This window comes from Cygnus atratus, chromosome 5 (genome assembly GCF_013377495.2).
Source record: "Cygnus atratus isolate AKBS03 ecotype Queensland, Australia chromosome 5, CAtr_DNAZoo_HiC_assembly, whole genome shotgun sequence".
NCBI classification, from domain to species: Eukaryota; Metazoa; Chordata; class Aves; order Anseriformes; family Anatidae; genus Cygnus; species Cygnus atratus.
Genome location: NC_066366.1, coordinates 3505163 through 3519048, shown reverse-complemented (window position 1 = coordinate 3519048; position 13886 = coordinate 3505163). Strand labels below are relative to the sequence as shown.

Sequence of the window (13886 nt, the reverse complement as noted above, 5' to 3'; positions counted from 1 at the left end):
TGAACAGACCCAGGTCTCTCAGCCTTTCCTCATAGGGAAGATGCTCCCGGCCCCGTATCATCTTTGTGGCCCTCCACTGGACTCTTTCCAGGAGATCCCTGTCTTTTTTGTACCGGGGAGCCCAGAACTGGACACAGTACTCCAGGTGAGGCTGACCAGGGCAGAGTAGAGGGGGAGAATCACCTCCACTGACCTGCTAGACACACTCCTTTTTATGCACGCCAGGATCCCATTGGCCCTCTTGGCCACCAGAGCACACTGCTGGCTCATGGTCAACCTGTTGTCTACCAGGACCCCCAGGTCCTTCTCCACAGAGCTCCTCTCCAGCAGGTCACCCTCCAGCCTCTACTGATACATGCGGTTGTTCCTTCCCAGGTGCAGGACTCTACACTTGCTCTTGTTAAACCTCATTTGGTTTCTTCCTGCCCATCTCTTCAGCCTGTCCAGGTCTCGCTGAATGGCAGCACAGCCTTCTGGCTTGTCAGCCACTCCTCCCAACTTTGTATCATCGGTGTACTTGCTGAGGATGGACACTATTCCCTCATCAAGGTCGTCGATGAAGATGTTGAACAAGACCGGAGCCAGCACCGACCCCTGGGGAACACCGCTAGTCACAGGTCTCCAGCCGGACTCTGCGCCACTGATCACCACCCTCTGAGCTCGGCCAGTCAGCCAGTTCTCAACCCACCTTGCTGTCCACTCCTCTATCCCACACTTTCACAGCTTTGCTGGCAGGATGTTGTGGGAGGCAGTATCAAAAGCCTTGCTAAAGTCAAGGTAGATGACATCCACTGTTCTCCCCCCATCTACCCAGCTGGTGATGCCATCATAGAAGGCTACGAGGTTGGTCGAACATGATTTCCCCTTGGTGAATCCATGCTGACTACTCCTCATAACCTTCTTCTCTTCCAATTGCTTGGAGATGGCATCCAGATCAAGCTGTTCCAACACCTTTCCAGGGACAGAGGTGAGACTGACTGGCCTGTAGTTTCCTGGATCCTCCTTCTTGCCCTTTTTGAGGACCGGAGTGACATTGGCCATCCTCCAGTCCTCAGGCACCTCTCCTGTTCTGCAGGACCTTTCACAGATGACAGAGAGAGGTTCGGCGATCACCTCCTCTAACTCCCTCAGGACATCTGGATGCATCCCATCAGGACCCATGGATTTGTGTGTGTTGAGCCCACTCAGATGCTCCCAAACCACTCCCTCCTCAACCAGTGGGGAGATCTCCACTTCCCAGACTCTTTCTCCTCCCTCCAGGGTCCAGGAGTCCCGGGGGAGGGGAGTCTTTGAAGCAAAGACCGAAGCAAAGAAGGCATTCAGTATCTCCACCTTCTCAGCGTCTCCCATTACCAGGACACCCCCCTTGTTCAGCAGGGGACCCACATTATCTCTAGTCTTTCTTTTACTGTTTACATACTTTAAAAAAAAAAAACACTTCTTATTATCCTTTATCTCTTTTGCAAGCTTCACCTCCAGGTGGGCTTTAGCCTTCTTCATCACATCCCTGCAGGCCCTGACAACACTCCTACACTCCTCCCAAGAGGACAGGCCCTTTTTCCACATTTCATAGACCTTCCTCTTCCTTTTGATCTTATCAATGAGCTCCTTGCTCATCCACGCAGGTCTCCTGCCCCCCTTCCCCGATTTCCTACTCTTTGGGATGCACCGATCCTGAGCTTGGAAGAAGTGTTGTTTAAATGTTGCCCAGCTCTCACAAGCACCCTTGCCTTCTAGCAATCTAGCCCATGAGATACCCCCAAGTAGGTCAACGTTGGCTCTCTGAAAATCCAGGGTAGCAATTCTACTTTTTGCCTTCTTCTACCAAGTTCCATCTTGAACTCCACCATCTCATAGTTGCTGCATCCCAACCTTCACATCCCCCAACCTTCACATCCCTAACAAGCCCATCCCTGTTGGTAAGAACAAGGTCCAGAAGCACCACATGCCTTGCCGGTTCCTCCACCACCTGCGTCAGAAAATTATCTTCAACACATTGAAGGAACCCTTTGGACTGCGTGTGCCTGGCCGAGTTACTTTCCCAACACATATCTGGATAATTGAAGTCCCCATGAGAACCAGCACCCGGGATCGCGAGGCTACTTCCAGCTCCTTGTAGAAGGCCTCACTGATCTCCTCCTCCTGATCTGGTGACTGGTAGTACACCCCCACAACAGTGTCACCCATACCAGCCCACCCCTTAATTCTCACCCACAAGCTCTCCACTCATTCATCACCCTTCCCCAGGTGGAAAGTCTAATTAAAGTCTATTTCTTGATTTGTAGCCAAACATTTGGACTTTTCTTCAGTACATTTTTTTTTCTCTTCTTGGGTCTTTCATATGATTTTGTTGGTTTTGTTTCCTCTTCAGAATGCTTGCTGCCAAAACTGTCAATCACCTGTCTTTTCTTTTCTGACACAGATGCCGTGGAAATCATGATCCTCCTTGTAACTCAGATTGCGATGACACCACACAATTATACAGTATATAATTGCATGGTGTGTTTGGCATATTAACATTTTTACTCCCATGAAAATCAACATCATTTTCATTTTGCAAGTTAGCCCCGTGTAATTGTAGGCTGTGAATAAACCTTTCTCCCACCATTTTGAAGTTTTTTTCTGATCAGCCAGTCTGTGTAGTTCTGTTCACCTGAATTTGCTGAGCAGAAGTGTTTGGAGACCTCCTCTTTTTTTTAAATGTATGCAAGTAAATAGGTTCGAATCTATCCATTTGAGTTCACATGCTTCAGAACAGCTGCTCAAGTACAGTGAATTCTAATCCTTGGCCGTTTCTCCTCATTCTGCCTCTGGCTGGAGCCAAGCTGAGGCTGAATTTCTTGCCCTCCAGTGAGAAATCTTAGGCCTCTGACCTTGAAATGCTGACATTTTTGCAGGTATGGCCAAAATAATTCAAGACACCAGGCACTATCATATTGAAAAAAAAGGATGAATGAATAAATAAGTGGAATGAAAAAATAAATTTCCAACAGTACTCAAGCCACTTCTTTGTATCATGAGAAACTGGATGAGATTCTGGTATGGAAGGCTGTCATTAATAACATTTTACAGGCATTTTACAGATAGGGCTGAGAAAGGTGCTGAAGGCCTGTGGAACTGACTTCTCATTGCATGAAGATTTACCCAAAAATCAGAGTCTTTCACTGCACTGACCCATGGAAACCAGCACAGACTTTGGTCAAACCCCCCCACCAGCCTTCAGCGCGTGACAACACACAGGCATCAGCAACTCTGGCTGAGAAAACTGGATCAGCATTGCTGCACTTAACCTTCAATAAAAGTTACTGGCATATTGTTCTGTAGTACCTAAGTGACATTTATCCTTCCTTCTCAATCTGCCCATCCCAGGCAATTATGAGCAAGGACCTTCTTTGAATCTTGTTCTCCTATTAGACTTTATATTGTTGTGCCCTATTCAGCAAGTACCTAGGTAGTCAGTCTGATTGCCCCAAAGCCTCGCAGATGTCTTGCAGCCAAAATGCTGCACTTGGTCACTTCCCAGCTCCCCTCCTTGTTCCCCATTTCAGCCACAGCTCTTACCTCCTCTCTGTGCCCTCAAAGCAATGGCCTTTGCTATGTTTGATTTCTTCATCATCTGCCTTCTGAGCAACATATGGGGCCCTCCTCAGCCTTCGTGCCATGTACTCTCAGGTCATGAGTGCCACGTTCGAAGCAGAATGTCCCATCACAGAAGCATACTGAGCATCTAATAGTTAGGTTATCAAGTACATAGCGCATTTGATCTGTAATGTTATGAATGTAATTAAGTACATGGGTATACATTCTTTATCACTTTAGATTTTAGAATTCTTACAAATCTACAAAAAGAAACTAAAAGAAGAAAAAGAAAGATAGATCGAGCTGGAAACACACGGTATAGAAATTATAACAGGGCAGTAATCCTTCTGTTGTGCCTAAGATTTACTGCCAGTGTAAAGTCGCAGTGATGGAATAGGAAAATCAGCGCGAGTGGAAACAAAGTGGAGTTTTCTATAAACTCTCTGGGCAGGCTGTTACATTTCATGGCGGGTTTGCTTTCTTAGCTCTGCAGTAAGTGATCCCGAGCGCTTCCAGCCCCCTTTTCCCAAGGTATGGTCCTGCTGAGCAGCAATCGCGCTGGCCCGTTAGGTACCGGGGGGCTTCCCCCAGCGCGCAGCTGCCTCCGAGGCGGCTGCCAGCCTCGGGGGGATAGACACCCCCCGACCGCTGGATTTTGCTTCCCCGGAGCCAAATGAGCGGTTTTGCTGTCCCAGGCGTGCGCACGGAGGCACTCTCGAGCAGTACAGGCACTTCCACCTCACTCGGGCGCACACCACGCCGGCACCGCAGCCACCCACCCGCCTCCTCCAAGCCACCCCCCGGGTAACCCCGCTCCGCGCCCGGCCCCGGCTGACGCGGCAGGCGGAGCCGCCGCGGGCCAATCAGCCCAATGGGGCGGCGGGACGGGCCGGGGCCGGGCCGCGGCAGGAGGAAGCGGCGCGATGCGGCCGGCGGCGGCGACGGGGGACGGGGGGCCGGGGGCGGGGGGCGGCGGCCGGCTGGTGTCGCCGCTGCTGCTGCTGCTGGTGCCGCTGGCGCTGCTGGCCGCGCTGGTGGTGCGGCAGCTGCTGAAGCAGCGGCGGCCGCCCGGCTTCCCGCCCGGTCCCGCGGGGCTGCCCCTCATCGGCAACATCCACGCCCTGGGCGCGGAGCAGCCGCACGTCTACATGCGGCGGCAGAGCCACATCCACGGGCAGGTACCGGGCAGGCGCCGGCTCCGTCTGCCGGGCCGGGGCCGGGGCCGGGGACAGGGAGCGGGGCAGCGCGGCGCCGGGGCGTTCTGGCCGCGCTGCGGCCGCAGGAGGAGCCGGGCTGCGGGACGGGAGCGCTGCTCCCCCTGGCGGGCAGCGGCGGCGCCGGGCGGCCCTGGGAGCATCCCCGGCGGGGCACGCTGCAGCCTTCACGGGGACGGGCAGGGGCAGGCGCTGGGGGAGCGCAGCCTTTGCGCTGGAAAGGCGCTGCTTTAAAGGGCCTCTAGGGGGATAGTTGGATATTTGCTTACAGACGGTTTGTGTGCATACACGGGGGGGTTCTTTGTTTTCCCCGCACTTAGTTATTTCTCAGCTGTTTCCTTTCATTGGCCAGTTTCAAGCAACCAGTCTATTCTTACACGCTTCATAAAAAAAACAAAGTGGATATCCTATCAGGACATCAATGGCAGAAACAAAAGGATAGGGGCATCTCCATTTCTTTCTTTTGTTTTGGCAATAGGAAAAAAAAAAGTGAATGTGTTTCAAGGAAAACATTCACATGAATGGATTAGAAATAGGAAGGAAAATATATCATAAAATAAGTTCAGGTTTCCACTTGCCTGAAGTGCTGCCTGCAGTTCTGTTCACCTGCTGTCACCAAAGATCCTGCAGAATTTGGGGGCACTTGAAGGAGGCAGATCAGGATATGGGGAGCTCTGAAAAAGATCAACAAAATGATCTTTTTTAAAATGACATTTTATATTCTAGGAAGAATAATAAATAAACTATGACTACAGTATGCAAAAATGACAAATGCTCTCAAGAAGTATACAACGAGTTTCTTCTTGTCACATAAAAGCAGCATTTGCAACAGTGAAAAATTCAAGTTTGCTAAAAGGAAATAGGGAAATGCATATCTTCACAGAATGCATAACTAGACTAACGCTCATTAATTCTTCATATAATGGTGTCCAACAGTGCTGAGATAAAGAAAAAATAAGGATTTGTGAAGGCAAAAAATATGGGACTTACAATGCTCAGACAAGTATGGAAAGGGTTATAGAATTTTTGTCTTCAGAGTTTAGCCTCATTTTAAGTTTTTTGAACCATAGGATAAATTTTTCATTTTGTTTATCCTGTATGTGCCTTCCGCAGGATGTATTGCATCTTTCTCCAAAGCATCTAGTGCTGACCACTTCTGGAAACAGGAGATGGGACTAGCTGGGCTATGCTATCATTTGTTGGCTGTCATCATGGCTCTCACATCTGTCATCTGACGGGTCTTGGGGAGCCTGTGCAAAGTAAGCTGGTGTCCAGTTTCAGAGACAGAAAGCACTAGGTGCAGCTTGGTTGTTTTCACAACTGACACCACTTCTACATCTGCCACTGCAGAGTGATGGAAGTCTTTGCGATAACAACTTGTAGCTTCAGTCACAACGTCCATAACCAAATTAAGCACTGGAATTTACCTTTACTAAGGAAGGGAGGAGAAAAAGCTAACAACAGTGAGACTTTCCTCCCTTCTGTGGAAATAGTCTCACCAAATTAAGGAAGTAGCCAATACAAATATTTTATTTCTAGATCTTCTATAAAAGATATACCTTATGCCTACTAAAGTTAGGGGAAAATATTTTTTTTTTTCTGAAATATATGCATTGTGGTACCTGACTCACATTTTTGTAATGACTATATGAAAGCATCCCCGGTCCTTACTTTGGAGGTCTCATCACGTTAGGTGCACTGCGAAGCAGAGTGTAGTGTGGGCTAATTTACTATATTGTTTGACAGAATAAACTAGCTCACAACAAACTCTGTGATGCCACTATTGTATCACTAGTAGAACTCTCTGGTTACCTATATGCCCTACTGAAGTTATTATTATATTTATGAAGATTGTATTTTCCATTGAAGTTTAACATTGTTTCACTTTTTCATTAGTTGTTTTGCTTGCTTTTGTTATTTGTTCTTAAGATTTGCTTGTAATAGCATTTATTATTTTTTTCTTTTTTTCTCCAAAGATTTTCAGTCTTGATCTGGGTGGTATATCTGCTATTGTGCTGAATGGCTACGATGCAGTAAAAGAATGCCTTGTTCATCAAAGCGAAATTTTTGCAGATAGACCATCTCTTCCCTTGTTTAAGAAGTTGACAAACATGGGAGGTAAGTGCCAGTGTCTTCAAACAGAAATGCCGTTTTTGTCCATTAGTTTTGATTAGTGTTTATGATCACATAAAACATTTGCATTAGCTGTTTTCTCTACTTTGTTTGTTTAAATCTCCTTTCATGAAATACTTAATGCTTTTTTAAAGATATCTGGAAAGGATTGTCATTCTTGGACTAAATTCCATAGCAACATGTGTTTCATTTTTTGTCTCCATGCTCTCCCCTCCCCACTCAATTACTATCAGTTGCTGAGCCATTTTCTTTGTTCCTGGTGATCCTGAGTTTGAAGCATCTCTTAGTTTCGTATTTGGCTATGAGTAGTGAAAACATCTTCTGAAGTAGCTATACTTAGAACTCTTCGAATTGTTTAGTATGAACTTTGAGGAACGTATTTTGTTACATCTTGTCTTTTGTGTAGATTTGGGCCTTTTAAGTAGGCAAATATGATTTCTGTGGCCTTCCTATTAAGAAGATCTATATTAGATGGGCCTCTAATATTCAAATAAAGTTGTATGAGGAACTTCAGGAATTTGAGGAGTTTAAGAGCTGCAGCAGAAACTTAAATTCTGTGGTTGAATAGGTCAGTATTTCTCCTTGGTGATTCAATTCTGTTTTTTTTTTGTTTGTTTGTTTTGTTTTCTGTCTTTTATGCTTGGCTTTGTAACATCTGTTTTGCAATACTTCTTTTACTTTGCATTACACAGATTTCAGCCACATCATTAAAAATTGTACCCTGTTCCTTCCTTGGTTCAGTATTCTTTTTTTTTTCTTTGCTTAGAGTGCTTAATTAACTTTACTGTGTTTAACTTAAGTATCTTAATTAACATTCAGGAGCTGTTTTGACTTCAAAGACGTTTGTCAGAAGCAGGCTGACAGTCCCAGCTCCCAGTGACACTTTTTATACCTCCCTGAGATGTGGAGAAGTACTGTGACCTTTACAACTCTGATAAGAGACAGCTTTGAAAGTATTCAGTATTTGAATTCAAGCCTAATAGGAAGGATCTTTTTGATTTTTTTATTACCAATTTCACTTCTTAACTTTTGTTTATAGGATATGCTACTTTAATAATAAGTGAGTGACAACTTCAGTGAAGAAAGGAAGATATGGGCTTTACTACATGTTAGTATATGTGTTATGTCCCAGAAGGGCTTGTGTTTTGATTGCTAAAATGTTTTTTTGTCTTTATGGATATCAAAATACTCTTGCTGTACCTGTTGACATTATAGTTGCATTGCATTTTGCTGTGTGGAAGTACCCATAGCAACTGTTCTATCTTAGTCCAAATTTTCATAAACACAACATGTTTCCAAACTGATCAGATGTGCCTCTACATAAGGATACGATGTCTGTTAGCCTGCTTTGATAGGTTAGGCAAATGTTTGTCAGGAGTAGCTTAGGCAAATTTAATTCAACTTTGAGACAGAGAGATTGTTTCAGTAATCACTTAATGGCTCATTCTATCAATAGTAATATACTCTTAGAGTGGATTGATATATTAAATAATTTTATCATCTTATGGGGGAAAAATAAAGCATTGCATAAAATACTGTGTCAAAATATTTTTTCAGGCTTACTGAACAGTAAATATGGCAGAGGATGGACAGAACATCGCAAATTAGCTGTAAATACCTTTCGAATTTTTGGATATGGTCAAAGGTCCTTTGAACACAAAATTTCTGAAGAATCTGTGTTTTTTCTTGATGCCATTGATACATACAAAGGCAGACCATTTGATCTTAAGCACTTGATAACAAATGCCGTTTCAAACATTGCTAATCTGATTATTTTTGGAGAACGTTTTACATATGAAGATACTGAATTTCAGCACATGATTGAGATTTTTAGTGAAAATATTGAATTAGCTGCTAGCGCTTCTGTATTTTTATATAATGCTTTTCCGTGGATTGGTATCTTGCCATTTGGGAAACACCAGCAGCTGTTTAAAAATGCAGCTGAAGTCTATGACTTTCTTCATGAGCTTATTGAACGTGTCTCTGAAAATAGGAAGCCTCAGTCACCTCGACATTTTGTAGATGCATATTTAGATGAGATGGACTGCAATGAAAATGATCCAGAATCTACATATTCAAGAGAAAACTTAATTTTCTCTGTTGGAGAACTCATCATAGCTGGGACAGAAACCACAACAAATGTTTTAAGATGGGCAGTGTTATTTATGGCTCTTTATCCAAACATTCAAGGTAAGAATGCTGATATTTTGAGGAACTGATACACTTTCCTATTGCCAATTTAAAATGCTTTTTCAAAATAGTGAAGTTATCCATACTTGTAACTAAAAAGGAAGGTTTGTATATATTACTGTACTTCATTTTCCAAATATGCTATGGACAGATGTGAAAAGCTGATTTTATTTGCAGATGAAGATATCAAAAGTGAAGCATTGATAGTATTGATGATAGTATCTTAGAATATTATTAAATTTTGTTTTAAAACTTTTTAAGGAGCTTTGATTTTTTTTCCATAAATTATTTCTAATATATTTAAATTTAGCATTATGGTGCTTAATATTGGTTGGCAGGTGCACTAGCTGTATGTAGTAAAATAATAAAAAAATGCAAATATGTATAAAAATAATAAACTAAATAAATAAAACGGAAAAGCATCAGCAAAAATGTTTTGGATAATTGCTTAGGTACAATTTCATTTATCCTTAAGTGCCTCCACTCAAAATAGATTTAGGTATCACAGACATGTATATTTATACTTTTAGAAGAAAGAAAAAAAGCATTTCAAAAATATAAGATACATTACAGACATTTTGAAGTAAGGCAGCACTAGATGTTTGAGTATCAGCCCAGACACTTTGTGTAGAAGTTTGGATATTAGAAGTGAGTAGTAACACTTCTTGTTTCACTGCTTACAGTTTTGCTTTTCCTATCAAAATCTTAGATGTGCTAAGTTCAAGTAGGGACTTTCAGTATTTGGAGAAAAAGCAGCATAGATGACTCAAACTTGGAAAGTTACTATTTATACTTTGACCAAATAATATTGCTCTAACATCAATTTGAACACCATTATTTTAGATTAGGGATGAAAACACTACCCATGTCTATAAGGCTATTAAGTTCTGCATAGGAACCAGATATCATTATAAATGAAAGATCATGTTTTCTTCTCATGGTAGTCGGTATATAACTGCACTTTCTGATTTTCTCAGCTATATAATATATATCTTTTTAATTTAAATCAAGTGGACAAAACATAATTATTCTTTTTAAATTAGATAAACTTTTATATTTAAGGCAAATACAGCTCTATTTAAAAAACATTGAAAATTAAGATATGTAATAATAAAAACATATGTCAAGACCTGACATTCAATAAACAGTAAAAAGCATTCAGATTAAATATAGAAAATTGATGCCAAAGATTTTTTATTGCTGTTACGATAATTGTTTTTGGTTTCATATTCACTGAGCTGGTTAAAATATTTGGTTAAGTAGAACTAAAGTTTTCTCAATGCCTTCTGACAGCCATAATTTCTTACATATTTTCTTATTTTCATTTGTTCAATGATTTTAGTTAGCTGATTGATTCATTGAACATGAGGTAACTTGTTAAAGATTAAAAATCAGGCAAATTTCGTCTTCTAGTTTAGGATTAAAAGTAAGCTGTAGCAGAATTGAAATGTGTTTTGTAAAAACTTTGATAGACATTCTAAGGAGAAATACCTACTTTCAGTTCACTGAGTACAACTAATATTATTTTGTGGGAGCTTAAAACTAAGATTGCTACTTTTAAACAAGAAGCATACTTCAGAGGTTTTAAAACAGAAGGGTCTAAAAAAAATATTGCTTATATGCTTCTGAGTTCCACTGATTCATCTTTATGCTTGATAGTAGTACAACTAGAAAGTCTACCAAAAAAAAAAAGAAAAAACGTTCAATAAAATTAAAAAAAATATATAATCTGATTAAAGATACTTAAGTTTTAGGTTGCATATATAAATTCTCTATATTTAGCTGAAAAGAAAGTATATCAAGTGCCATAAGTAATCGACAGGATAAGATTAACTAAGAACATCCTTACTCCTCTATTAAGAGCTGACCAAGATACTTATTCAATAGAGATCAGGAAAACTTAGCTTTGTCTCCTATAACATTGGAGTTTTGTAGAGATCCACTTACCTAAAATAATCTTCTGATTCCAGATCTTATGGTATAAAGTTACTGATTCGGGATTCAAATTCAGTTCACCTGGATAAAAATAAAAATTGCTATTACCTTTTTACAATGTACACCAATACATCACTGCATTACAGAACGTACTTTCACTAAGCTGCTTCTCATCTTTTTATTTTTATGTGAAATGTTGTCACTTCATGTTGAAGAACCTGGTCATTCTGGTAGAATTTTTCTGTAGTTTCCCAGAATTTTACTATCAATCCCACATGAACTGTAAATAAAAAAAAAAAAATCAGTTTTGTTTTAGTTAGGAGCTGTTTGACAGGTTTAACAAAAAAAGGTGTATCAGGGAAAAAAAAAAAGAGGAGGTCTGGACACCTTTGAGATGATTTAAATAATGATCTTATGCCTGTGAAGTTAATTTTTAAAATAGCTTAAAAACAGAGACTGATTGAATTTGTTCCTTTTCAGTTAAATTCAGAATCTAGCTATAGCTGTCCCTCTTACCTGATACGCTACAATGAGAGTTATTTTCATTTCAAGAGTAAATGACTTTACACTATGACAATTTCAAAGAATCAGCAGAATTATACAAATGAAATCTTAAGTAGGTAATTTCAGTGTTATTTGTGTCCACTCAGGTACTTAAAGTACATTATCTTTGCAGTGTCACGCTTGTTTCCTTCATTTTGAAGAGCTCCAGAAATAAAAGTATACTCAAGTGAAAAAGAGTATGTCAGAGCATGTTTTCAGTTTTTAATAGTTGCTCTTTAAATGAAGATTACTGGTATATATGCTAATAAGAATTCCTACTAGCTGGAGGAAGAAAACAAGAGTCTAAATGCTTATAAGCTACTATATTTTGTATAAGATATTTCATGTTTCAGTATTGTTTTAAAAGTATGTTTTTAAGCTAGAAAATATGCAGAATATTATTCAATAAACAACATGCTTTTATTCCTTTTCCTAACAGGGCAAGTTCAAAAAGAAATCGATTTAGTCATCGGCCCAAACAAAATGCCTTCTTTAGAAGAGAAATGTAAAATGCCATACACTGAGGCTGTTCTACATGAAGTTCTAAGATTCTGTAACATAGTTCCGCTAGGTATTTTTCATGCAACTTCTAAAGATACTGTCGTGCGTGGTTACTCTATTCCTGAAGGCACTACAGTCATTACAAACCTCTACTCTGTACATTTTGATGAAAAATACTGGAGCAACCCAGAAGTGTTTTTTCCTGAGAGGTTTTTGGACAGCAGTGGGCAGTTTGTCAAGAAAGATGCATTTGTTCCTTTTTCACTAGGTATGAGCCGTTGCTTCGACTGTTCCTTTTCACAAATCTAGGAATGTACAACATGGAATTGATAGCAATTAATCAGGAATGGACAGCATGATATAAAATGTCCACAGTTCTGATGAAACAGCTATTTTAAAGATATATTCAATATAATGCATTCTGGACAAAGCAGATTTTTGAATAATATCCGTATTATTATATAAACTAACAAAAGAGACTGCATAGTATCCGTATCTGAGGAGTCTATATACATCATATCATTGTAGTACCTAAATGCTCTTTGTTACATGATTAATGCAGATAGTCACTTGCTGCTGAATTCATTACATACAGGCGATTTACACATCCAGTTTTCAAATTGCAGCACTTTGGTCAGCACCAGAAATTGCAGGTATTATTCCAAACTACCTTGGGGGTCAGATTATAGCACTGCATTCTGTCCCAAGGAAATATTCTTGGAGTCCTAAATTATCTTTATAGGCATCATATGGTGCCTCTAAAGGGCAAATTTACCTCACATATAATTAGCAACCTAAAAATTACTTGTTCAGTCTAAGCTTACTGCCTACCTCTGCAGTCCATAGAAAGACATACCCTGTGTAGAGGATTACTTACTTTACTATCTGAGATACTCTTTCTCCAAGAAATAAAAGGAGCCAAGACAATTCTCTTGGACTAGATGCACAACTTATACATGGCCAAAGTTAGATGTAATGAATTATATCTTTATTGCATATTTTATTATGGTTTTGGAGGGTTTTTGTTTGTTTGTTTGTTTTTGTTTGTTTTGGTTATTCTACCTTATTACTTCTAGGTTTTGTTATCCATTCATCTGTCTTCCAAAACCACTATTTCCCTTAGAACAGAAATGACCATTCTTATTCATGAGTGAAAATGTAATTATTTAATGAATTTTAAAATTTTTTTTTTCAAAACCTTTTTTTCCAATCCAGGAAGAAGACATTGTCTTGGAGAACAGCTAGCTCGAATGGAAATGTTTTTGTTTTTCACTTCGTTGCTACAACGATTTCATTTGTGTTTTCCTCATGGTGTGATTCCAGATCTCAAACCGAGGTTAGGCATGACATTACAACCACAGCCATACCTCATTTGTGCAGAAAGACGATGAAGAGAAGTATCTGGACTGTCAGGTGGAATAAAATGCTCCAAGTTGCAGCTGAGGAATCACTTGCCTTCTATGTCTAAATGTATTCATGTTGGAAGAACAAAAAATTTAAGAACTTAAACTGTGGTTATTTGTGCACAAGTTTATGTTTTTTTTTTTACTTGGTTTTCATATATATAAAAAACAAAACAAAACAAAAAAAAGCAAAATCATACAGCACATCCTGTGTTTAAAGTTGATGTTTTCAGTCCATAATTATTTTCTTTGAAAATAGCTTCTGTTTCAGCTTTTCAATATTTCTTTGCCAGCTATTTTATTTGAGAGGATATTTTTATAAACATGGAGTATATTGCTCAAAATTTTTTATGCCGTGATTTATCTGTAGAAATCCCATACACATTAT

At 40.2% G+C, this 13886-nt stretch overlaps 1 protein-coding gene across 3 annotated transcripts; it reads left to right on the top strand.

Moving 5' to 3' along the window:
• The first annotated feature begins 4647 nt into the window (after positions 1–4647).
• LOC118249771 (vitamin D 25-hydroxylase) lies at positions 4648–13854 on the top strand. 3 transcript variants are annotated; one of them, XM_050710919.1, is made up of 7 exons: positions 4648–4757; positions 5907–6052; positions 6770–6911; positions 7333–7494; positions 8484–9116; positions 12034–12363; positions 13311–13852. In XM_050710919.1, exons 5-7 carry the CDS (start codon positions 8744–8746, stop codon positions 13484–13486), a joined length of 879 nt encoding a protein of 292 aa, XP_050566876.1. In that variant the 5' UTR covers positions 4648–4757; positions 5907–6052; positions 6770–6911; positions 7333–7494; positions 8484–8743; the 3' UTR covers positions 13487–13852. The 3 variants fall into 3 exon arrangements, with proteins under 3 accessions (XP_050566876.1, XP_035405986.1, XP_050566877.1); XM_035550093.2 differs by lacking the exon at positions 7333–7494 and having other exon boundaries at positions 13311–13854; XM_050710920.1 differs by lacking the exon at positions 7333–7494 and having other exon boundaries at positions 8920–9116.
• Positions 13855–13886: the final 32 nt, after the last annotated feature.